We start from the raw sequence: 25,844 nt of genomic DNA, 5'->3' as shown, positions 1-25,844 counted from the left end.
TCTATATATGACAGCTGCCCCAGCAAACCCAGCTCTACTACATCTATACATGACAGATGCCCAAACACACCCAGCTCTGCTACATCTATACACATGACAGCTGCACCAGCACACTCAGCTCTACTATATCTCTATATATGACAACTGCCCCAGCAAACCCAGCTCTACTACATCTATACACATGACAGCTGCCGAAACACAGCCAGTTCTGCTACATCTATACACATGACAGCTGCCCCAGCACACTCAGCTCTGCTATATCTCTATATATCTATCTACTGTATAGCAATACTTAGAGATATATAGATGTAGCAGGGCTGGTTGTGCTGGAGCAGCTATCATATATAGAGATATAGCAGGGCTGAGTGTGCTTGGGCAGCTGTCATATAGAGATATAGCAGTGCTGGGTGTGTTTGGGCAGCTGTCATGTGTATAGATGTAGCAGAGCTGGGTTTGCTGGGGCAGCTGTCATATATAGAGATATAGCAGGGCTGAGTGTGCTGGGACAGCTGTCATATAGAGATATAGCAGTGCTGGGTGTGTTTGGGCAGCTGTCATATGCATAGATGTAGCAGAGCTGGGTTTGCTGGGGCAGCTATCATATATAGAGATATAGCAGAGCTGAGTGTGCTGGAACAGCTGTCATATAGAGATATATCTGAGATACTGCTATATCTGTATATGACAGCTGTCTCAGCACATTCAGCTCTGCTACATCTCTATATATGAGCAGCTGCCATGTGTATAGATGTACACTTAGCCAGCTATAACAGTAGAAGTCTCATATTTTTTCAGTCAGCCTCAAGGCAGCTCATATGGTCTAGTGGTTAGCTGCTCTGCCTCTGAAGCAGAAGGTCGTGGGTTCGAATCCCAGCAGAAGCTTTTTCTGAAATACAAGCACTGACTCCATATAAGGACATACAGGGCGGGACAGAATACAAGGCGGGACACAGGAAGAGGCTGCATCGCATCGCATCGCATCGCATCGCTGACATGGAGGTAAGTAGAAGTGTTTATTTTATTTTTTTTAATACCCGACTGTTACTGCCATGGGGGAGCGGAAGGCTCCTGATACTGGCACATGGGGGGAGGGGGGTTGGCACCTGATACTGGCACCTGGGGGGGGAGTGGGGTTGGCACCTGATACTGGCATGGGGGGGGGAGGGAGAGAGGCACCTGATACTGGCATTGGGGGGGGGGGGAGAGAGGCACCTGATACTGGCACCTGGGGGGGGGGAGTGGGGTTGGCACCTGATACTGGCATGGGGGGGGGGGGGAGAGAGGCACTTGATACTGGCACTTTTTTTGTGGTGGTGGGGGGGAAGATGGCACTATGATACTGGGACATGGGGGGGGGGGAGGAGAGAGGCACTTGATACTGGCATGTGGGGGGGGGGGGGTTGGCACTATGATACTGGCACATGGGGGGGAGAGGCACTTAATACTGGCACTTTTTTGCGGGGGAGATGGCACTATGATACTGGCACATGGGGGGAAGAGAGAGGCACTTGATACTGGCACATGGGGGGTGGGAAGGAGAGAGGCACTTGATACTGGCACATGGGGGGAGATGGCACTATGATACTGGGACATGTGGGGGGGGGAGAGGCACTTGATACTGGCACATGATGGGGGGCATTATGGGGGACACTAGGCCGGCAGCCTATCAGAGGCCGGACACTGAGGGGCATCTACTGGGGCACTATATATGGGGCATTTTATACTGGTACATTTTGGGGGGCACTAGCAGGAAGGGGGGAGAGGAGCACTATGGGGGAATTTACTGGGGGCACTATATAGGGGTATTTTATACTGGCACATTATGGGGGCACTATGGGGACATTAGCTCAACTGGGGGCATTACAAGGGGGTATTTTTTGCACTGTCACATTATAAGGAGAATTATTACTACTGGGGGGGGGGGCATTATGGTGGGTTTTATTACTGCCCCATGGTATGACCCCCTAGTAGCAGCACCAGCCTCTCCCTGCTCTGCTATCCCTCTGCCCCTACTCCAAATCCTTATTATAAAATCTTTCTCATTAGGATAAAACACAACATCAGCTCCGCCGAGCCCCCGGCCAAGTGTGGAAGTGGCGTCCGAGATCCCCAAGGGCCAAGCCATGTAACTGTAAGTGTTCATGTGGAGTATGTTTATGTTATGCACATATAGCCTACACTGTGCCCCACAATGTACAGTATACCGCTACACTGTGCCTCACAATATACAGTATACCTCTACACTGTGCCCCACAATATACAGTATACCTCTACACTGTGCCCCACAATATACAGTATACCGCTACACTGTGCCACACAATATACAGTATACCTCTACACTGTGCCCCACAATATACAGTATACCTCTACACTGTGCCACACAATATACAGTATACCGCTACACTGTGCCACACAATATACAGTATACCTCTATACTGTGCCCCACAATGTACAGTATACCTCTATACTGTGCCCCACAATGTACAGTATAACTCTATACTGTGCCCCACAATGTACAGTATACCTCTATACTGTGCCCCACAGTATACATTATACCTCTACACTGTGCCTCACAATATACAGTATACTGCTACACTGTGCCCCACAATATACAGTATACCTCTACACTGTGCCTCACAATATACAGTATACTGCTACTGTGCCACACAATATACAGTATACCGCTACACTGTGCCTCACAATATACAGTACACCTCTACACTGTGCCCCACAATATACAGTATACCTCTACACTGTGCCTCACAATATACAGTATACTGCTACTGTGCCACACAATATACAGTATACCTCTACACTGTGCCCCACAATATACAGTATACCGCTACACTGTGCCACACAATATACAGTATACCTCTACACTGTGCCTCACAATATACCGCTACACTGTGCCTCACAATATACCTCAACAGTGTGCCACACAATATACAGTATACCGCTACACTGTGCCTCACAATATACCTCTACACTGTGCCACACAATATACAGTATACCGCTACACTGTGCCACACAATATACAGTATACCTCTATACTGTGCCACACAATATACAGTATACCGCTACACTGTGCCAAAGGAGTGGGGTTTACACAGGAGGAGGGAGGTGCGAAGCGCGCTGAGGGGGGCCCTTACAAATATTTGCTGTGGGGCCCAGTCACTTCTAGTTACGCCCCTGGTCCAGAATTGTGGTGACAGAGTCCGCATATATAGCTGGAGGCATTTTATGGCCTTTCCTCAGAATAGGCCATCAATATATGTTTAGTGGGGATCTGACACCACGCACCCCCACTCATCAACTGTTCTGCAATAGCTTTAGTGCCAGAAATACAACTTTAGCCATTGTGTGTAGTGGGCGAAGCTGGTTACGGAGGTTCTGCTCCCATTGAAGTAAATGGGATCAGCGCTGCGGTAGATGGTTCCGTCCACTACACAGTCGACAGAGCAGTAGCTTTGGTGCTGTTGGAACCCAGCTATCTTTTACTGTGGATAGACCATCCAAAAGATCATCCACAGGATAGGCCTTCAAAATTTGATTGACAGGTGTCTGCAATATCGGCTGATCAGCTGTTCTGCAGTAGCTCTGGCGCTGGAACTTGGCACCAGAAATACACAGGCCCGTCTGATATAGAGTGGATGGAGCTGGTTATAGCAGCACTGCTCCCATCAAAGGAATACAGTGACAACAATGAGCCTAGCCTAGCATCATTATACACTCACCTAAAGAATTATTAGGAACACCATACTAATACAGTGTTGGACCCCCTTTTGCCTTCAGAACTGCCTTAATTCTACGTGGCATTGATTCAACAAGGTACTGATAGCATTCTTTAGAAATGTTGGCCCATATTGATAGGATAGCATCTTGCAGTTGATGGAGATTTAAGGGATGCACATCCAGGGCATGAAGCTCCTGTTCCACCACATCCCAAAGATGCTCTATTGGGTTGAGATCTGGTGACTGTGGGGGCCATTTTAGTACAGCCCATCCGCCTCAAGGTTGTGCGTGTTGTGGCTTCACAAATGCTTTGCTGCATACCTCGGTTGTAACGAGTGGTTATTTCAGTCAACGTTGCTCTTCTATCAGCTTGAATCAGTTGGCCCATTCTCCTCTGACCTCTAGCATCAACAAGGCATTTACGCCCACAGGACTGCCGCATACTGTTTTTTTTTCCTTTTTCACGCCATTCTTTGTAAACCCTAGAAATGGTTGTGCGTGAAAATCCCAGTAACTGAGCAGATTGTGAAATACTCAGACCGGCCCGTCTGGCACCAACAACCATGCCACACTCAAAATTGCTTAAATCACCTTTCTTTCCCATTCTGACATTCAGTTTGGAGTTCAGGAGATTGTCTTGACCAGGACCACAACCCTACATGCATTGAAGCAGCTACCATGTGATTGATTGACTAGATAATCGCATTAATGAGAATAGAACAGGTGTTCCTAATAATTCTTTAGGTGAGTGTATAACACAATTCACTTTATAATATATTTTTTACATCAAATTTTCTAAATTATTTTTCATAGATTTGTAGACAGTAATTTGTGAGTGTTCTGCACTTATTGTGGTGTGTAAACATGGGGTGTGGTAAGGTAAATCACTTTCCTTCCTTGCTGTTTGCTCAGTAAATTTCCAGCCTGATGCTTTCACTTTCATTTGCTGGCTTGCTCTGATCTACTGTGGATGTCTTATTATGACCTATGTAAAACGAATATGAATAACATGGATAATATTTCTTATTCCATAGCTGTTAAGAGCAGCAAGGAACTGAGTGAGAAGCAAGAAAAAGAACTAAAGCGTTATTTTTCCTTGAGGAAAAAGTCTAATGGAGGAGAATGTGAAGTAACCAAGCTGGGCCCTTCCTTGTACAGAGTCAGCTATCAGAAGAAGGAAGGTAAGACATGTTAGTACTTGTAGTCATCAAAACCAGGATCTTGATTAGAAACCCCATGGTTAGGCTACTTTCACACTAGCGTTCGATCGGATCCGTTCTGAACGGATCCGCTCATATTAATGCAGACGGTGGCTCCGTTCAGAACGGATCCGTTTGCATTACCATGAACAAAAAAAAAAAAAAATATTTTTTTTTTTTTTTTTTTTTTTCATGATAGTGCAAACGGATCCGTTTTGACTTTACATTGAAAGTCAATGGGGGACGGATCCGTTTGAAAATTGAGCCATACTGTGTCAACTTCAAACGGATCCGTCCCCATTGACTTACATTGTAAGTCTGGACGGATCCGTTTGCCTCCGCACGGCCAGGCGGACACCCGAACGCTGCAAGCAGCGTTCAGGTGTCCGCCTGCTGAGCGGAGCGGAGGACAAACGGTGCCAGACTGATGCATTCTGAGCGGATCCGTATCCACTCAGAATGCATTAGGGCTGGACGGATCCGTTCGGGGCCGCTTGTGAGAGCCTTCAAACGGAACTCACAAGCGGAGCCCCGAACGCAAGTGTGAAAGTAGCCTTAGCAGAAGGAAGAAATTGATAAGTTGGGAATAATTTAGAAAGCATAACTTCATTCGATAATTTTTCAATGTAATTTGATAGTTCTTTTGTATTCATTTGTTCAGTGTTCCATTTTGTTATTGTATTAAAGCTTTTTCACAAGAAGCCAGGTAGGTAAGGCTGGGCCCTTCTAATATTTCCTGATAAAGGGCTCATGCACACGGCCATTGCCCCACCGTGGCCGTATTGCGGCCCGCATACGGCGGGTCTGCAATACACGGGACACCGCCCGCGTGCACCTGCATCACAGATACGTACCCATTAACTTGAATGGGTCCACAAACCCGGAGATGCGGTGCAGAAGCACAGATTGGAACCCCACGGAAGCACTACGGAGTGCTTCCGTGATATTTTTAGATCGCGGACCCCATTCAAGTGAATGGTCCGCGATCCGCATGCGGCTGCCGCAATATGCTCTTCATTCTTGTCAGTTTTCAATAACTTGAAGGGTGTAGTTTCTAAAATGGATTTATGAGCGGTTTCTAGAATGTAAGCCCCACCAAGTGACTTCATAACTGAACTGGTCCTTAAACAAGTGGGTTTTGGATTTTTTTTTTAATGTTTACTTCACTTTATTATTTTCAAAAACTGTCAATCTCGCGCAATGAGCACACGAGCATCAATCAGCGGAATTACATTATACCAATAAAGGATCACGCAGGATCCACAATGTCAGTGGCAATCAGTGTTAACAAATGATAGAAGTAAGCAGACAACACTAGAAAAGTGTAGAGAATAATCTCAAACAAGCGGCATTGTACATACCATACATCAAATTAGGAATCTAGCACCCCACCCCTAGAGACCCTATAAAAATCAAGAGAAGTCATAACGCATATAACATTCATGAATAATAAACCACCCCTTAAGGGCCCCGGAAAAGAGAGCAAAAAGATCTGTAAATAGGAAGTAATCTATATATGATATATAGGTTAGGAAAAGGCAAGTGTAAAAGAGAGGACTATAGGAAGCAAGCTGCAAAATTATTATTCCCTGGGTCTCATCCCCTCCCCCGTGTTACTGAGTTCTCCCAGTAGCCTTGAAAAATCAAAAGAATGGACAAAATCCACCAAAGAATTCCACCTACTATAGAATAAACTCTCCGTACCCTGCGAAAGTGCTGTAAGTTCTTCCATTCTTAACAAATATCTGAGTTCGGACGCCCATGCACAGAGAGAGGGAGCATCCACCTTCTTCCACTGGCGCGGAATTACCATACGTGCTGCTATCAGAAAGAACCGCAACAGATGTTTCTTAAGACTAGCTATCGAGCCAGGGATAAGCGATAGAAGAGCAATCTTAGGAGAGTTGGGAACCGTTTTACCTGTAAATTTGTTACAAATGAGGAACACCTGGTCCCAAAATTTCTTTATTATTGGACACTCCCACCATATATGTAACATTGAACCCACCTCCGAATTGCATCTCCAGCACAGGTTAGAGACATTCGGGAACATCTTGCTCAGAGTCGAGGGACATCTGGCTAGAATCTTAAAGTTCTTCTCCTTCGCATGAGCAGCTATAGATAATCCATGAGAGAGTGTACACACCTTCAGGACATCCTCCATTGAAAAGGATAGCTGTAGATCAGACTCCCACTTTTTAAAGAACGGGGCTAAATCAGGACTACTACAGTCCATTAGAAGCCCATACAACTGTGATATGAGCTTGTAATGAACATCAGGCTTCACATAGATGTTGTCAAAAGCTGTCATATCAGGACATGACCCTCGGTCGAATAAGCTGTGTATGAAAGATCTTATCTGGGCATATGCAAGCCACGTGGAGCCATTCTGTCTATCATCAGGTACAAGGGAGTCATAATTTCGTAAGTGTTTTTGTGCCATAGCGTCCCGGACCCTAGGACATTGGGATTTGTGCCAAATCAAAAGATTAAGTTGCCTTTCCCCTACCATGAAATCAGGGTTACTCATGATTTTGGTCATAGGACCTTTTTTGTGCGAAATCTGAAATTTCGAGGTCCAATAATCCCAGCAGGCCAAGGCGTGTCTCACCAAGAAAGGCCAACCCTCTTGGGCTGGGCGGTTGATAACCCATGGTGCCACCGATAAATCTATTGGGGAAAGCTCCCTCTCCATCTTAATCCAAAGTTTCGGGGAGTCTCTATCTGACCAGTTCATGATCCTTATCACCAATGCTGACGCATGATATACCCTAAGATCTGGTAGACCCAACCCTCCCTTATCCCTATGTTTAGCCAGAACCACAGAGCCAATCCTAACTCTACCTGAATTCCAAATGAATCGAGTAATGGCCCTCTGAAGAACCACAAAATACCCCCTTGGTACACTTATTGGGACAGTTTGAAAAAGATACAGAAATCTCGGAAATATTTCCATCTTAACGACCCTGAGCCTTCCAAACCACGAGATGTGCTTCAAAGAAAATTTCTGTAAATCTTCCAATACCTTCTTCTGTAAGGGTAGGTAATTAAGAGTATAAAGTAGATGGAGCTGCCTTGGGATCTGTAATCCTAAATATGTTATACTAACGCTCTGCCATTGAATGGGAAAATTGCTTTGAATTTGGGAAGCTACATCTGACGGGAGTGAAATATTGAGCATCTCACTTTTAGTGGGATTCATTTTAACCACTTGCCATCTGGGCCATTTGCCCCCTTCCTGACCAGGCCTAATTTTGCAAAACTGACATATCTCACTTTATGTGGTAATAACTTTGGAACGCCTTTACTTATCCAAGTCATTCAGAGATTGTTTTCTCGTGACACATTGTACTTCATGATAGTCATAAATTTGAGTCAATATATTTCACCTTTATTTATGAAAAAATCCCAAATTTACCAAAAATTTTGAAAAATTCGCAATTTTCTAAATTTCAATTTCTCTGCTTTTAAAACAGAAAGTGATACCTCATAAAATATTTATTACTTAACATACCCCATATGTCTACTTTATGTTGGCATCATTTTGGAAATGTCATTTTATTTTTTTAGGACGTTAGAAGGCTTAGAAGTTTAGAAGCAATTCTTAAAATTTTTAAGAAAATTGCCAAAACCCACTTTTTAAGGTCTATAGTCACTTTGTGGGGCTTACATAGTAGTTACCCCCATAAATGACCCCATTGTAGAAACTACACCCCTCATGTTACTTAAAACCGATTTTACAAACTTTGTTAACCCTTTAGGCGTTCCATAAGAATTAAAGGAAAATGGAGATCAAATTTTTTAATTTCACTTTTTTTGGCAGATTTTCCATTTTAATCCAATTTTTTCTTTAACACATTGATGGTTAACAGCCAAACAAAACTCAATATTTATTACCCAGATTCTGCGGTTTACAGAAACACCCCACATGTGGTCATAAACTGCTGTATGGGCACACGGCAGGGCGCAGAAGAAAAGGAACTCCACATGGTTTTTAGATGCCATGTCCCATTTGAAGCCCCCTGATGCACCCTTACAGTAGAAACTCCCAAGAAGTGATCCCATTTTTGGAAACTAGGGGATAAGGTGCCAGTTTAATTGCTGCTATTTTTGGGTACATATGATTTTTTGATCATTCATTATAACACTTTATGGGGCAAGGTGACCAAAAAATGGGTTGTTTTAGCACAGTTTCTATTTATTTATTTTTACAGCGTTCATCTGAGGGGTTCAGTCAAGTGACATTTTTATAGAGCAGATTGTTACGGACGTGGCGATACCTAATATGTATACTTTTTCTTATTTATTAAAATTTTACACAATAATAGCATTCTTGAAAAAAAAAATTATGTTTTAATGTGTCCATGTTCCGAGAGCTATATTTTTTTTATTTTTTGAGAAATTTTCTTATGTAGGGGCTCATTTTTTGCGGGATGAGGTGACTGTTTTATTGGTACCATTTAGTGGGACATACGCATTTTTGATCACTTGGTGTTGCACTTTTTGTGATGTAAAGTGACAAAAATTGCTTGTTTTGACACAGTTTTTTTGTTTTTTTTTTACGGTGTTCACCCGAGGGGTTAGGTCATGTGATATTTTTATAGAGCTGGTTTTTACGGACGCGGCAATACCAAATATGTCTATTTTATTTGTTTCACTTTAACACAATAATAGCATTTTTAAAACCATAAAAATGATATTTTAGTGTCTCCATGTTCTAAGAGCTATAGTTTTTTTTATTTTTTGAGAGATTTTCTTATGATGGGGCTAATTTTTTGCGGGATGAGGTGACGGTTTTATTTGTACCATTTAGTGGGACATACGCATTTTTGATCACTTGGTGTTGCACTTTTTGTGATGTAAGGTGACAAAAATTGCTTGTTTTTACAGTTTTTTATTTATTTATTTTTTACGGTGTTCACCCGAGGGGTTAGGTCATGTGATATTTTTATAGAGCTGGTTTTTACGGACGCGGCAATACCAAATATGTCTATTTTATTTTTTCTATTTTTTAAAAAAAAATTCCTTGGGGAATTTTTTTTTTACATGTCAAACCTTTTTTTTATTTTAGCCTCAGTGCAGGGCTGATCGAGGTCTGTGAGAGACCTCACACAGCTCCTGCACTCTCCGGTCCCGGCGGTCACATGACCGCCGGGCCGGAACAGGAAGCGCATAGCGCTTCCTGCTCTGCATACACAGCGCTCGGCGAGCGCTGTGTATGCAGCGATCTAGAAGGCAGGGACACCTGGGCACTGTCCCTGCCTTCTCTCTGGGTTGCCCTGCTGTCACTGACAGTGGGCAACCCGATCAGCAGCTGCACGATTAGTGTGCAGCTGCAGTTTCTGAACGGACGTTCAGAAACGTCCGTTCAGAAATAGAGATCCACCCATTGAACGTTTATATCCTATGGACGGACGGGAGGAGGTTAAAGTTACTCAGTAAGCCGAACCTCTGGAATTCCTGTAGAATAGATGGGACAGCAACGTGAGGATTTGAAATATACATGAGGAGGTCGTCAGCATACAGGGCCAATTTATGATGCGCGCTCCCCAATTCTATGCCTTTAATATCTGGGTTAGCTCGTAAGGCATTAGCCAGATGTTCCATGACTATCACATACAATAAGGGAGAGAGCGGACAACCTTGCCGAGTCCTATTTTTTATGTAAAAAGAGGCCAATATACCATTGGTTCTCACTCTGGTAGTAGGATTCGTATATAAAGCACCAATTTTCCCTATTACCGTGGGGCCTAAACCAATTTGTTTCACCGTTCAAACGCTTTTTCTGCGTCGACTGAGAAGAGACAAAGAGGATCCCCCCTACTTTTAGCCCTAGAGATGAGGTTAATCGTGCGAATAGTATTATCCCTGGCTTCTCTACCAGGTACACACCCTACTTGATCGCCATGGATAACACCAGGGAGAATTCTATTAAGACGATTCGCTATGAATTTGGAATATATTTTAATGTCGCAGTTGATCAGGGATATGGGACGATAATTAGTGCAAACTTTTGGGTCTTTATTAGGCTTCGGGATTACGACTATATGAGCCTCCAGGGATTGTTTAGGAAAGGGACAAGAAGGAGAGATGCTATTGAATACCCTTAAGAGAAAAGGTAATAACAGCTCTTTAAAGTCCTTAAAAAGGGTGCAGTAAAACCATCTGGACCAGGGTTTTTACCCCCCTTTAGCGATTTCAAAACTTCTCCTATCTCCTGTTCTGAAAAATCATCTTCAATTTCTGTTCCCTTTTCTATGGGTATCGTGGGAAGAGCCGTATCTTCAATATATGCATTTATTCGGTCAGCAAGCGCCTCTACATGCATGTCCGCAAATTGTCCCCGGATATTATATAGACCCTCGTAGTACACTTTGAAGGTTTCCGCAATTTGTCTCGGATGATGCACCAGAGCACCACTAGCATCCAATATATTTGGAATAAAGCTAGCCTGTTGTCGAGGGTGTATATAACGCGCTAGCGCCTTCCCGGGTTTATTACAATGCGCAAAAAGGTAGCTGCGAAACCGTTCAGTGTTCCTGAAAACAGAGACTGAGAGTAACATTTTAAGTTGATCTCTAGCTGACGTGAGTTCAGAAAGAACGTGTGGATCCAGTGATTGCTTGTGTGACTGCTCCAGATTGGCTATCTGCAGCAAAAGTTGCCAAATCTTTGCTCCCTTCTCTCTTTTGAGTCTGGCACCATGGCTTACCAAAACCCCCCGCAACACACATTTCAACGCTTCCCACTGTAAGGGGAGGGCCGTGTCATTTAGTGAGTGGTTCTCAAAAAATTGTCTGGTCGTTGACTCTAGATCAGCCCTACATACACCATCCCTCAAAAGGGTCTCATTTAACCTCCATGTCCACTCGTTGGCTACCAGGCCCGGCAGTTCTAGAGACAAAAATATTGGTGCATGATCTGACCAAAGTGGGATACCTATGTGTGGGTTAGGAGAAAGGGACAATGCATGGTGGGATATTAGGAATCTATCTAATCAGCTGTAGGATTGGTGCGCCGGGGAAAAGTAAGTGAAATCTTTGTCCTTAGGATGGAGAATCCTCCAAACATCTACCAACTGTCTGGCATGTAGCAGATGTTTGGATCTGTTGATTGTTGACCAGGGAACCGAAGTTCTACCCGAGGAGGAGTCCAGTACGGGCTCCATGATCATGTTGAAATCACCACCCAACAGCACCAATCCCTCAGCAAAGGTGTCTAACTTAGTAAGAATACCTGATAGAGCTCTGCTTTGTCTGGTATTTGGCAGGTAGAGATTCCCAATGGTGTACACTCTCTCATGGATTCGCAGCTTCAGGAACAGGAACCGACCCAGAGGATCCAATTGCGACTCTAAAAAGGTATAAGGCAGTGATTTATGGAGAGCAACTGAAACACCCTTAGACTTAGAATCCGGATTAGTGCTATGGACCCAAAAAGTATAATGTTTTGACAGGATCTTTGGAACTTGCTCTCTTTTGAAATGTGTTTCCTGCAACAGCAGAATTTGCACCCTCTCCCTGTGCATGCCGTATAAAAACGCTTTTCCGGGGTATTGAAACCTCGAACATTTAGAGAGGCCATTTTCACGTTAGGCGGCCCCACCATTTTGAGAAACTCAGATTGCACCCTGAGCTATATTTAAGAACGCAGCAGTGGGGGATAGTCAAGGGTTCGCACAAACCACCCCAAGAGTACCCTGTGTCTTGAGGAGGTCTGGCAATCACCGACTTTCAAGACAGGAAGGTAAAAGTAGAGGGGAAAGAAGGAAAAAGGAAAGTGACAGAAAGGGGTAAGTTGCAATATCAAGTAACTGTCCCAAGTAGAGGGACCGACTCGTCCTATACCAAATAGAACGAGGGTTACAGTAGGAGACGGACTTCCAGTGACGGAACAAGGAAGCCGCCACAGGGCTGAGGAGCCCTGAGAGCCATAACTAATAGGTGAACATGAAAACAATCACATATAACTTTCATTATCTAGCAAAGCATTGCCATAACACTAAGCTTCAGGTAAAATAAACTATGTAAACCTAAGGAAAAATATAGGGAAGTTAGCCATAGACATGGAAGTAACACAATTGGAGAGAAGAAAGCATAGGTGCACTTTCAATCCCCCCAAATAATCACTTGTTTCTGAGGTCGTCCCTGGAATAACATGAGAGACGATTACTTATAAAACTCAGCCGCAGGTTTATGTTCACGTTGGCTGCTGAGGATGCACCCTCCCTGAAGCTGCTCTTCTAATGTACCCGCTTGAGGACCGAGATGGCAGAGCTGGAATGACCTGCCAGTCAGGTAGATGAATAGGTGGCATGTTCAATGCAGACAGGAACATGTCAAGGTCGTCAGGATCCTGCAGTTCCACACAGTGACCATTCTTACGGACCACCAGTTGAAATGGAAACCTCCAGGAATCTGGAAAATCCTATGACCTCAAGAGGTCTAGTAAGGGTTTAAGTGCCCTCCTCTGGGCTAAGGTGTTCCTGGATAAGTCCTGGAGAATCGTCAGAGTGGCCCCGTCGAAATCAATTGTAGAAAAGTTGCGTGCCTTTTTCATTATAGCTTCCTTCACCGAATAATAGTGTAGACGGCAGATCACATCTCTGGGCCTAGAGGGGTCTGAGCTGATGGGGGCTAAAGCTCTGTGCACTCTGTCCATTTCCAACCGGTCTGTGACAGGTTCCCCCAGGATGGTGCTAAAGAGTCCTTGTAAGGTAGATAGTTCTCCAGTTCTCAAGTTCTCCGTCTTAGTGGCCTCAGGGAGTCCTCTAATCCTGATGTTATTCCGTCTGTTACGGTTTTCAATATCATCATGAAGACGGTAAAGTTGACCAATGTGACGATCTCTAACTTCCCCTTGAATCATAAGCTCATCTACCTGAGCAGCTGTGTGATCATGCAGGGACGCCACTTCCTCCAACTTTTCTTCAACAGCTTTCACATTAGACTTGATCGTGGACAACTCTTGCTTGTATGAGTTTTCTAGGCGCTCCACATATTTTTCCATTTCTTGCTTGGTGGGAAGTAGTTTAATATATTCCCTTATGTCCCAGCTTTCACCTGAATTCCCTCCCTCTGCCATTTCCACTGCACCAGGGGATTTTGCTGCAGCGTAGCAGTGCTGGGGAGATGAGGCCTCGTGGTGCCGCCACGCAGATGATCCTGCTTGGACCGGAGCGAGTCAGGTGAGCGACTTGCCGCAATGCGACTCTGGGTCTGATATCGGGACCCCTGCGAGCTCAGCGGTACCTCTATTTCCGAGGAGTTGCTCCGGTGCACCAGCGTGAAAGGAGCCGCGTTCGGGTTGCGGCCTGTTTTGTCTCCAGCCGGCTCTGCTGCAAAATACTTCAGCAGCCCGCTCTTTTCTCCGGGGGATCTTGATGAGGGATCACCCGCTAGTGACCCTTTGCGTGTGCGCACCATATGAGCTGTTTCAGGTGCATTAGAAAGTAGGTAGCTCTCGGCTTCTCAGACCTACGGCGGGAGCTCCACACTCGTGCCTCCTCACACCGCCATAGTCAGGCCACGCCCCCTGTTTTTTTTTTTTTTAAATGTAAGAATTACCTCTAAAATTCTAAGGCCCCTTTCACACGAGCGCGTTTTCTGTGCGGGTGCAATGCGTGACGTGAACACCTAGCACATGCACTAAATCCTGACCCATTCATTTAAATGGGTCTGTGTACATGAAAAACACAGCATGTTCTGCCCTGGCCCCATAAAAGTGATGGGGGCTTCAGTGAAAAACACATTGCAAACGCAAGCAAGTGCGGATGCAATGCATTTTTCACTGATGGTTGCTGAGAGGTGTTGTTTGTAAACCTTCAGTTTTTCATCACGCACGTGAAAAACGCATTGCACCCACGTGGAAAAAAGCCAATCCGTCACGCTCGTGTGAAAGAGGCCTAAGCCTGGGACTAGCTTCTTTAAAAGCAGAGAAATTCAAATTTCAAAAATTGACAATATTTTAAAATGTTCTATACAGTTTGAGTGCTGGTTTGCAGAGTGCGATTGCATTTGTGTTTTTGCGTTTGTATCTGTATTTCGACATAGCAATGTGGACCTGCATAGGGTTGTGCGGACTGAACCCCCCACATTTTGGAATTTGTTATAAATAAAGGTGAAACATATTGACTCAAATTTACCACTGTCATGAAGTACAATGTGTCACGAGAAAACAGTCTCACAATGGCTTGGATAAGTAAAAGTAAAAGTATTACAAAGATATTACCACATAAAATGTCAGGTTTGGAAAATGTGGCTTGGTCTTTATGGTGAAAACTGGCTTGGTCTTGAAGGGGTTAAAGGTCAGTTTTGCAGTGGTCTGTATTGCAGTACTTTGCACCAAACTTATCAAATGTGCACGGTGTTTGTTAAATTCGGCACATCTTTAAACCTAAGATTATTCAAGTTTTCCTACACCATCTCCCTAAGGCCTCATGCACAGGACCGTTGTTGTGTTCTGTTCAGCAAAATGGGGTTCCGTTGTTCAGTGATCCGTTTCTGTTTTTGTTTCCGTGTGTCTTCCTTTATTTTTGGAGGACCACCAGACATAAAGGAAAGTAAAAAAAAGTCTAAGTCAGGTTTGCCATGCAAATGATAGGAAAAAAACGGACGCACGGAAGCGGATGACAATCTTGTGTGCCTCCGTGTTGATTTGCGGTCCCATTGACTTGAATAGGGCCGCAAACCGTGTTCCGCAAAAATAATAGGACAGGTTATATTTTTTTGACGGACTGGAACCACGGATCACAGACGCGGATGGCAAACGGTGCATTAGCCGAGTTTTCCGCGGACCCATTGAAAATCAATGGGTCCACAGAAAATCACGAAAAACGGAGCAACGGACACGGAATAAAACAACACGGAATAAAATGGATGCGGACAGCACATGGAGTGTTGTACACATCTTTTGCGGCCCCATTGAAGTGAATTGGTCCGCACCCGAGCCGCAAAAAATGCGGCTCGGATGTGGAACCAAACCACGTTCGTGTGCATGTAGCCTTAGGTTAAGCACATTAGGGGGAAATTATCATAGTTCACAGACCTTTTACACCAGGCAATGATATCCCCTAGTTTGCCGGAGGATACATCTAATCTATGATGAGAAGCAGGCCTCGTCATAAATTAGGCACATCCTCCAGCAGTCTGTGTACCTAAATAGACATTTATGGCAGCTGAGAGCTGCTGTAGATTTCTGTCTTCATTTATGCCAGAAAACTGGCATAAATGAAAACAAATGTTCCGTCCCCACCCTCACCAGTACCCTTTTCTAGAACTTTACAAGGGCTGTGTAAAACACCACGTGTGAAATTTTTTTGCTACAATGTTGTTTAAAAAGTCACAAACACAGGATTTGCTACTTTTTTTATGCCAGAAAAGTGGCATGGGGAGGATGATGAATTCAAACCACATTTGTCCCACATTTATCAAGCCCAGTACACCAGAAAACTGGATTAAATTATACCTTAAATTTGCACCAGCGCCTGGTTGGTGTGTATTTCCGTTCTGGTGCATTGGTGGACTGAGATGCAACACATTTCGTGTGCCTCTTAATAACTGTGGCACATCTCACTCCAGCAGAGCAGAGATTAAAACAATAGGTTGGTCTGCCCAATATCCTTAGGATAAGCCAATAACCAACCTTAGGCCGAATGCACACGGCCGTGTTTCACGGCTGTGAGCGGTCCGTGGTAACACAGGCTGGATTCCTGCTGAGAGCCGGAGCGCAGGTATCATCTATACCAGTGCATTACTGTACTGCGGCGGCAGCAGGAAGCGTGCGGCGTCATAGCAATCAATGACGCCGTGCTCTCCTGCTCTCAGCAGGAATCCAGCCCGTGTTACCACGGACCGGTCACGGCCATGAAACACGGCCGTGTGCATTCGGCCTTAAAGGGGTTTTCAAGTATATAGGAACAAGCCATCCCATAGAAGTGACTGGCCTGTAGTTACTCACCGCTGCAATGTAAACAGTGAAGGGAAGGCTGCGCTGGCATGAGCGCTGCCTTCTCTTCAAACAGCTGATCGGCAAGGGTGCCAGGTGTTGTAAACCCGCCGATCTGATATTGATGACCTGTCCTAAAGATAGGTCATCAATATTAAAATCTCGGAAAATCCCTTTAACATTAACCCTTTAAGCCCCAGAGTTTTTATTCATTTTTGCGTTTTCATTTTTCACTCTCTGCCTTTCTAGGGACATAACTTTTCTTTTTCTGTTCACATGTCCTGCAAAAATAAGCCCTCATGTTGCTAAGTTGCACTTTCTAATGTCACCATTTAATATTGCATGCAATGTAGTGGGGAGCCGGAAAACAATTGCAAATGGGGTGAAATTCGAAAAAGATGCAATTCCACAACAGTTTTATGGGGTTGTTTTTTTACGGCGTTCACTATGCTGTAAAACAGTTACTTTCATTCTCCAGGTCAGGATGATTACAGCGATACCACATACTGTATGTATACTTTTTCTTGCGTTTTAATACTGAAAAAAAAAATTTGAAAAATATTTTTTTCTGAACCCTATAACTTTTTGTAGTTATGTGTACGGAGCTGTGGGAGGGCTTATTTCTAGCGGGGCGATCTGTACTTTTCAATTATATAATTTATTGGGGTGTGTACAACTTATACCAAGCATTGACTGTCAAGGATCGTGTAACAGAAAACAAGAAAATACAAATAAGGATCCGAAACTAAGGAACAAAAGGGTGACCCCTATTCAAGCCCTCAAACTCTCCCTGTCTTCTCAGCCCATGCAAAGATCTCTATGATAGAAAATTGCATGCCCTCCTGCCTCGACTGTATGACACCTGAACACCCTATAATAGTGAGGGGACACGACCACCGGCTCCCTATACTTAATACGGAGGGAGTCAGGGTCACCTAGGATCAAGCAAACAGGAAAACACAAATGAATGAACAGACTTATCTGTAGAAGCATCAGTTGCAGTATCCAGCATGTACAGACTCAAGGAAGTTGTATAAACCGCAAAGTGATGCAGTATGGAAGGGGATTTAAAGGGATGCAATCAGTGCAACTAGATGACAGCTGAGAGAGGGAAACAAGATGACAAAACGAAAGCAAAACAAAAGAACCTCAAGCAGGAGGTTCTGAAGAACGTCTGTCAGAGCTTCTCAGATGTCTGGTGGTGACAGTACCCCTCCTTCTACAAGTAGACTCCGGACACTCAGAGCCCACCTTCTCAGGATGGGACCTATGCAAAGCCCTGATGAGATGAGTGGCCTTAATGTCCATCACTGGGACCCACATCCTCTCCTCTGGACCATAACCCTCCCAATGAACAAGGTACTGGAGAGAACCGCGGACAACACGAGAATCCACAATCCTAGAGACCTGAAATTCAAGATTACCATCAACCAGAATCAGAGGAGGAGGCAAAGAGGAGGGTACAATGGGTTGGACATAAGGTTTTAATAGGGACTTATGAAAAACATTATGGATCTTCCAAGTCTGAGGAAGATCAAGACGGTAGGCAACAGGATTGATGACGGACAAGATTTTGTAAGGCCCAATAAACTTAGGACCCAACTTCCAGGAGGGAACCTTCAATTTGATATTCTTAGTAGACAACCACACCAGATCACCAACATTCAGGTCCGGACCAGGCACACGTCTCTTATCCGACACATGCTTATATCTCTCACTCATGTTCTTTAGATTATCCTGAATCTTTTGCCAAATAGATGACAAAGATGAGGAGAATCTCTCCTCATCAGGTAAACCAGAAGACCTCACTCCAGAGAATGTCCAAAACTGTGGATGAAACCCATATGCACCAAAAAATGGTGACTTATCAGAGGACTCCTGACGACGGTTATTTAAAGCAAACTCAGCAAGGGACAAAAAAGAACACCAATCCTCCTGATTCTCCGCCACAAAGCAGCGCAGATATGTCTTCAGATTCTGATTGACGCGCTCTGTCTGGCCATTCGAGAATGACAACCAAACCCCCAAGTGAGAACAGAAAGCCTTCCAGAATCTGGAAACAAACTGCGTGCCCCTATCAGAGACTATGTTTGAAGGAATACCATGCGATTTGACAATGTGATCAATAAATGCCTGCGCCAGCGTCTTAGCATTGGGCAACCCAGGAAAAGGAATAAAATGCGCCATTTTGCTAAAACGGTCCACCACCACCAGAATCACAGTCTTCCCCGAGGAACGAGGCAGGTCTGTAATGAAGTCCATGGACAGATGTGTCCAAGGACGGGAAGGAATGGGTAACGGAAAAAGAGGACCTGATGGCCGTAAATGAGGGACTTTGGCACGAGCGCAGGTCTCGCAGGCTGCCACAAAACCCTCAACCGACTTACGAAGCGCAGGCCACTGTGGCTCTACCCCCCGGGTACCTAGCAAGGACAGTATTGTGGTGCTCCTTAAAAACCTTGTGTCTTAAAGCGAGAAGCACAAACAACCTCCCAGGAGGACAAAGATCAGGAGCCTCTGCCTGGGCTGCCTGAACCTCTGCCTCCAATTCAGGATAAAGAGCAGAGACCACCACACCTTCAGCCAAAATGGGACCCGGGTCTTCAAAATTCCCACCTCCTGGAAAACAACGTGACAGGGCATCCGCCTTCACATTCTTAACCCCAGGGCGGAACGTGACAGCAAAATTAAACCTTGAAAAGAACAAAGACCATCTGGCCTGTCTCGGGTTCAGACGCTTGGCTGACTCCAAGTAGGCCAGATTCTTATGGTCGGTAAACACGCTAATAGGGTGTCTCGCTCCCTCTAGCCAATGGCGCCATTCCTCAAAAGCTAACTTGATGGCCAACAACTCCCTATCTCCCACTTTGTAATTTCTCTCTGCGGAGGAGAGTTTCTTCGAGAAAAAGGCACACGGTCGCCATTTGGTAGGAGAAGGACCCTGAGACAAGACCGCACCCACACCCACCTCAGAAGCGTCCACCTCAACTATGAAGGGCAGAGAGATATCCGGTTGTACCAAGATGGGAGCGGAAGCAAAACTCTCCTTGATACTAGAAAAGGCCTTACGTGCCTCTACCGACCAGGAGGAAAAATCTACCCCCTTTCTAGTCATATCAGTGAGTGGTTTAACAACAGAGGAATAATTCAAAATAAACTTCCTGTAATAATTGGCAAAACCCCAAAAATGCATCAGCGCCTTCTGATTCTCAGGAAGCTCCCGCACAGCGCGGACCTTCTCGGGGTCCATGCGAAAACCAGAAGCGGAGAGAAGAAACCCCAGAAATTGAATTTCTGGAACCGCAAACACACATTTTTCCAGTTTAGAGTACAATTTATTCTCCCGCAGGATGAGCAAGACCTGACATAGGTGGTCCTTATGAGTTTTGAAATCAGGATAAAAAATCAAAATGTCATCTAGATACACTAGTACAAATTTCCCCATTAAATGATAAAAAATGCTGTTCACAAAATGCTGAAAGACGGCTGGAGAATTCATCAAACCAAAAGGCATAGCCAAATTGTCAAAATGGCCCTCAGGGTTATTGAAGGCCGTCTTCCATTTGTCTTCTTCTCTGACCCTGACCAGGTTGTATGCCCCTCTTAGATCCAACTTGGAAAAAACTTTAGCCCCAACAACCTGGTTAAACAGGTCCGGGATCAGAGGAAGCGGATAAGGGTCACAAATTGTGATACTGTTCAGCTTCCTGAAATCTAGACATGGTCTTAAAGAACCATCTTTTTTCTTAACAAAGAGAAAACCAGCGGCAACAGGTGACTTCGAGGGTTGTATGTGTTCCTTTCTCAGGCTCTCAGAGATATAAGCACGCATAGCGACCCTTTCAGGTTGGGAGAAATTGTATAAACGAGATTTAGGCAGCTTGGCGCCTGGGATGAGATAAATAGGGCAATCATACTCCCTGTGAGGGGGCAACTCCTGAACACCACTCTCAGAAAACACATCCGAAAATTCAGAGAGAAAAGATGGTACAGTCCTAGTAGAAACCTCTGAAACAGATGTTGTGAAGCAATTCTCTCTGCAAAAGTCACTCCAACCATTTGTTTGCCTCGCCTGCCAATCAATGGTGGGGTTATGTTTAGTGAGCCAGGGTAGCCCCAACACTAGAGGAGTAGGCAACCCGCTTAGGACGAAACATGACACATCCTCAACATGAGTATCACTCACAATCAAACGGATATTGTGACCTATGCCCTTTAACGATTTCTGAGAAAGTGGAAAGGAATCAATAGCAAAAACCGGTATATCCTTTCCCAAAGTGCCTACCTGGAAACCATGTGTTATAGCAAATTGATTATCAATGAGATTGACAGCTGCTCCACTATCTACAAAAATCTCACAAAAAATGTTCTTGCTCTCTAGCGCCACCCTGGGAGGTAGGACAAAACAGGAACTACAAGCAAACGGAAAACCTTCAATTTCCACATCAACCGTGCCAATAGTAACAGATGGAAAGTTTTTAGAGGATTTTTTTCTTTTTGCTTCTTTATTACTCTCAAAAAACTGCCTGAATCTCCTAGAGGGACAAACATTTGCCAAATGATTTATACCTCCACAACAGAAACAAACCCTCCTCTGAAAACTGAATCTTCTATTGTAAGAGGCAAGCAAACCCAGCTGCATGGGCTCCTGCTCAGATGGGATTGAGAGAGACTGAGACCCCTGCGCCCTGAATGAGACCGCCGCACTGTCCTCGGACTGAGTATGACAGGAAGGAGTGATCTCTCTATCTCTCTAAGATGCCTGTCAATACGAACGGCCCGAAACATGGCAGAGTCCAAGGAGGTAGGTCTCTCATGAAAAGCAAATGCATCTTTCAATCCCTCTGAAAGACCATGGCAAAATTGACTTCGGAGTGCAGCATCATTTCAACCAGTATTAGCTGCCCATCTCCGAAATTCTGAACAGTATATCTCTGCGGACTGTTTACCCTGGCATAAAATACGTAGTCTACAGTCGTGGCCAAAATTTTTGAGAATGACACAAATATTAGTTTTCACAAAGTTTGCTGCTAAACTGCTTTTAGATCTTTGTTTCGGTTGTTTCTGTGATGTAGTGAAATATAATTACACGCACTTCATACGTTTCAAAGGCTTTTATTGACAATTACATGACATTTATGCAAAGAGTCAGTATTTGCAGTGTTGGCCCTTCTTTTTCAGGACCTCTGCAATTCGACTGGGCATGCTCTCAATCAACTTCTGGGCCAATTCCTGACTGATAGCAACCCATTCTTTCATAATCACTTCTTGGAGTTTGTCAGAATTAGTGGGTTTTTGTTTGTCCACCCGCCTCTTGAGGATTGACCACAAGTTCTCAATGGGATTAAGATCTGGGGAGCTTCCAGGTCATGGACCCAAAATGTCAACGTTTTGGTCCCCGAGCCACTTAGTTATCACTTTTGCCTTATGGCACGGTGCTCCGTCATGCTGGAAAATGCATTGTTCTTCACCAAACTGTTGTTGGATTGTTGGAAGAAGTTGCTGTTGGAGGGTGTTTTGGTACCATTCTTTATTCATGGCTGTGTTTTTGAGCAAAATTGTGAGTGAGCCCACTCCCTTGAATGAGAAGCAACCCCACACATGAATGGTCTCAGGATGCTTTACTGTTGGCATGACTCAGTACTGATGGCAGCGCTCACCTTTTCTTCTCTGGACAAGCCTTTTTTCTGATGCCCCAAACAATCGGAAAGAGGCATTATCGGAGAATATGACTTTGCCCCAGTCCTCAGCAGTCCATTCACCATATTTTCTGCAGAAGATCAATCTGTCCCTGATGTTTTTTTGGGAGAGAAGTGGCTTCTTTGCTGCCCTTCTTGACACCAGGCCATCTTCCAAAAGTCTTCACCTCACTGTGCGTGCAGATGCGCTCACACCTGCCTGCTGCCATTCCTGAGCAAGCTCTGCACTGGTGGAACTCCAATCCCGCAGCTGAATCCTCTTTAGGAGATGATCCTGGCGCTTGCTGGACTTTCTTGGATGCCCTGAAGCCTTCTTAACAAGAATTAAACCTCTTTCCTTGAAGTTCTTGATGATCCTATAAATTGTTGATTGAGGTGCAATCTTAGTAGCCACAATATCCTTGCCTGTGAAGCCATTTTTATGCAACGCAATGATGGCTGTACGCGTTTCTTTGCAGGTCACCATGGTTAACAATAGAAGAACAATTATTTCAAGCATCACCCTCCTTTTAACAGGTCAAGTCTGCCATTTTAACCCAATCAGCCTGACATAATGATCTCCAGCCTTGTGCTCGTCAACATTCTCACCTGAGTTAACAAGACGATTACTGAAATGATCTCAGCAGGTCCTTTAATGACAGCAATGAAATGCAGTGGAAAGTTTTTTGGGGGATTAAGTTAATTTTCATGGCAAAGAAGCACTATGCAATTCATCTGATCACTCTTCATAACATTCTGGAATATATGCAAATTGCTATCATAAAAACTTAACCAATTTTCAATATTTATGTAATTATCAAAACTTTTGGCCACATATATCTGACCCAGGGCTAAAAAAAAATCATCCACTGAACGGGGGGCCGTGCCCCCACCGGCAGCGAAAAGGCCCAAGACTGAGCGTTATCCCTGAGCAGCGAGATGATGATCCCCACCCTCTGCTCCTCATCACCAGAGGAATGGGAAAGTAGGCGAAAATGGAGTTTGCAAGCCTCTCTAAAACAAGCAAAATTCTCACTACCCCCAGAGAACGTATCCGGAAGCGAGATTTTAGGCTCAGAACAAATTCCATGAACGCAAGCAGAAACGGTCACCTCAAACTGAGATACAGTTTTCCGGAGATCTGCTACCTCCAGTGAAAGACCCTGCATGAGGTCAATCAAGGTTGAAACTGGATTCATGCTTAAGACGGTTTTGGCGGTTTATAATGTCGCGGATGGTGTAACAGAAAACAAGAAGTTACAAATAATGATCCGACTGGCTTGATCCGAAACTAAGGAACAAAAGGGTGACCTCTATTCAAGACCTGAAACTCTCCCTGTCTTCTCAGCCCATGCAAAGATCTCTATGATAGAAAATAGCATGCCCTCGTGCCTCGACTGTATGACACCTGAACACCCTATAATAGTGAGGGGACACGACCACCGGCTCCCTACACTTAATACGGAGGGAGTCAGGGTCACCTAGGATCAAGCAAACAGGAAAATACAAATGAATGAACAGACTTATCTGTAGAAGCATCAGTTGTAGTATCCAGCATGTACACACTCCAGGAAGTTGTATAAACCGCTAAGTGATGCAGTATGGGAGGGGATTTAAAGGGATGCAATCAGTGCAACTAGATGACAGCTGAGAGAGGGAAACGAGATGACAAAAGAAAGCAAAACAAAAGAACCTCAAGCAGGAGGTTCTGAAGAACGTCTGTCAGAGCTTCTCAGATGTCTGGTGGTGACAGTACCCCTCCTTCTACGAGTGGACTCCGGACACTCAGAGCCCACCTTCTCAGGATGGGACCTATGGAAAGTCCTGATGAGACGAGTGGCCTTAATGTCCGTCACTGGGACCCACATCCTCTCCTCAGGACCATAACCCTCCCAATGAATGAGGTAATGGAGAGAACCGCGGACAACACGAGAATCCACAATCCTAGAGACCTGAAATTCAAGATTGCCATCAACCAGAATCGGAGGAGGAGGCAAAGAGGAGGGTACAATGAGTTGGACATAAGGTTTTAATAGGGACTTATGAAAAACATTATGGATCTTCCAAGTCTGAGGAAGATCAAGACGGTAGGCAACAGGATTGATGACGGACAAGATTTTGTAAGGCCCAATAAACTTAGGACCCAACTTCCAGGAGGGAACCTTTAATTTGATATTCTTAGTAGACAACCACACCAGATCACCAACATTCAGGTCCGGACCAGGCACACGTCTCTTATCCGCCACACGCTTATATCTCTCACTCATGCTCTTTAGATTATCCTGAATCTTTTGCCAAATAGATGACAAAGACGAGGAGAATCTCTCCTTATCAGGTAAACCAGAAGACCCCACTCCAGAGAATGTCCCAAACTGCGGATGAAACCCATATGCACCAAAAAATGGTGACTTATCAGAGGACTCCTGACGATGGTTATTTAAAGCAAACTCAGCAAGGGACAAAAAAGAACACCAATCCTCCTGATTCTCCGCCACAAAACAGCGCAGATATGTCTCCAGATTCTGATTGACGCGCTCTGTCTGGCCATTCGACTGCGGGTGGAAAGCAGAAGAGAATGACAACCGAACCCCCAAGGGAGAACAGAAAGCCTTCCAGAATCTGGAAACAAACTGTGTGCCCCTATCAGAGACTATGTCTGAAGGAATACCATGCAATTTGACAATGTGATCAATAAATGCCTGCGCCAGCGTCTTAGCATTGGGCAACCCAGGAAAAGGAATGAAATGCGCCATTTTGCCCATGCAAAGATCTCTATGATAGAAAATTGCATGCCCTCGTGCCTCGACTGTATGACACCTGAACACCCTATAATAGTGAGGGAACACGACCACCGCCTCCCTACACTTAATACGGAGGGAGTCAGGGTCACCTAGGATCAAGCAAACAGGAAAACACAAATGAATGAACAGACTTATCTGTAGAAGCATCAGTTGTAGTATCCAGCATGTACACACTCCAGGAAGTTGTATAAACCGCAAAGTGATGCAGTATGGGAGGGGATTTAAAGGGATGCAATCAGTGCAACTAGATGACAGCTGAGAGAGGGAAACGAGATGACAAAACGAAAGCAAAACAAAAGAACCTCAAGCAGGAGGTTCTGAAGAATGTCTGTCAGAGCTTCTCAGATGTCTGGCGGTGACATTGACTGAATTGGACCAGAAAAATGAGTTGAGTTTGTTGTAGAAGGCTCAAGTGACCCTCTGAATACTGATTTGCTAAAATTTTATTTAATTAAGACAAAAATCTTTGCTTTCTCTTTAACATTCTT

At 44.6% G+C, this 25,844-nt stretch overlaps 1 protein-coding gene across 1 annotated transcript in view; it reads left to right on the top strand.

Moving 5' to 3' along the window:
- Positions 1-4,692: 4,692 nt before the first annotated feature.
- Positions 4,693-25,844, top strand: part of LOC122919856 (protein mono-ADP-ribosyltransferase PARP14-like) — a 95,790-nt gene continuing 74,638 nt past the window's right edge. The window contains exon 1 of the mRNA XM_044269047.1: positions 4,693-4,913. Within this exon, the coding sequence (XP_044124982.1) occupies positions 4,703-4,913 (211 nt within the window). The 5' untranslated portion in view covers positions 4,693-4,702. The remainder of the gene's footprint in view (positions 4,914-25,844) is intronic.

This window comes from Bufo gargarizans, chromosome 1 (genome assembly GCF_014858855.1).
Source record: "Bufo gargarizans isolate SCDJY-AF-19 chromosome 1, ASM1485885v1, whole genome shotgun sequence".
In the NCBI taxonomy this organism is placed as follows: domain Eukaryota; kingdom Metazoa; phylum Chordata; class Amphibia; order Anura; family Bufonidae; genus Bufo; species Bufo gargarizans.
This window is presented reverse-complemented; position numbering and strand designations above follow the sequence as displayed.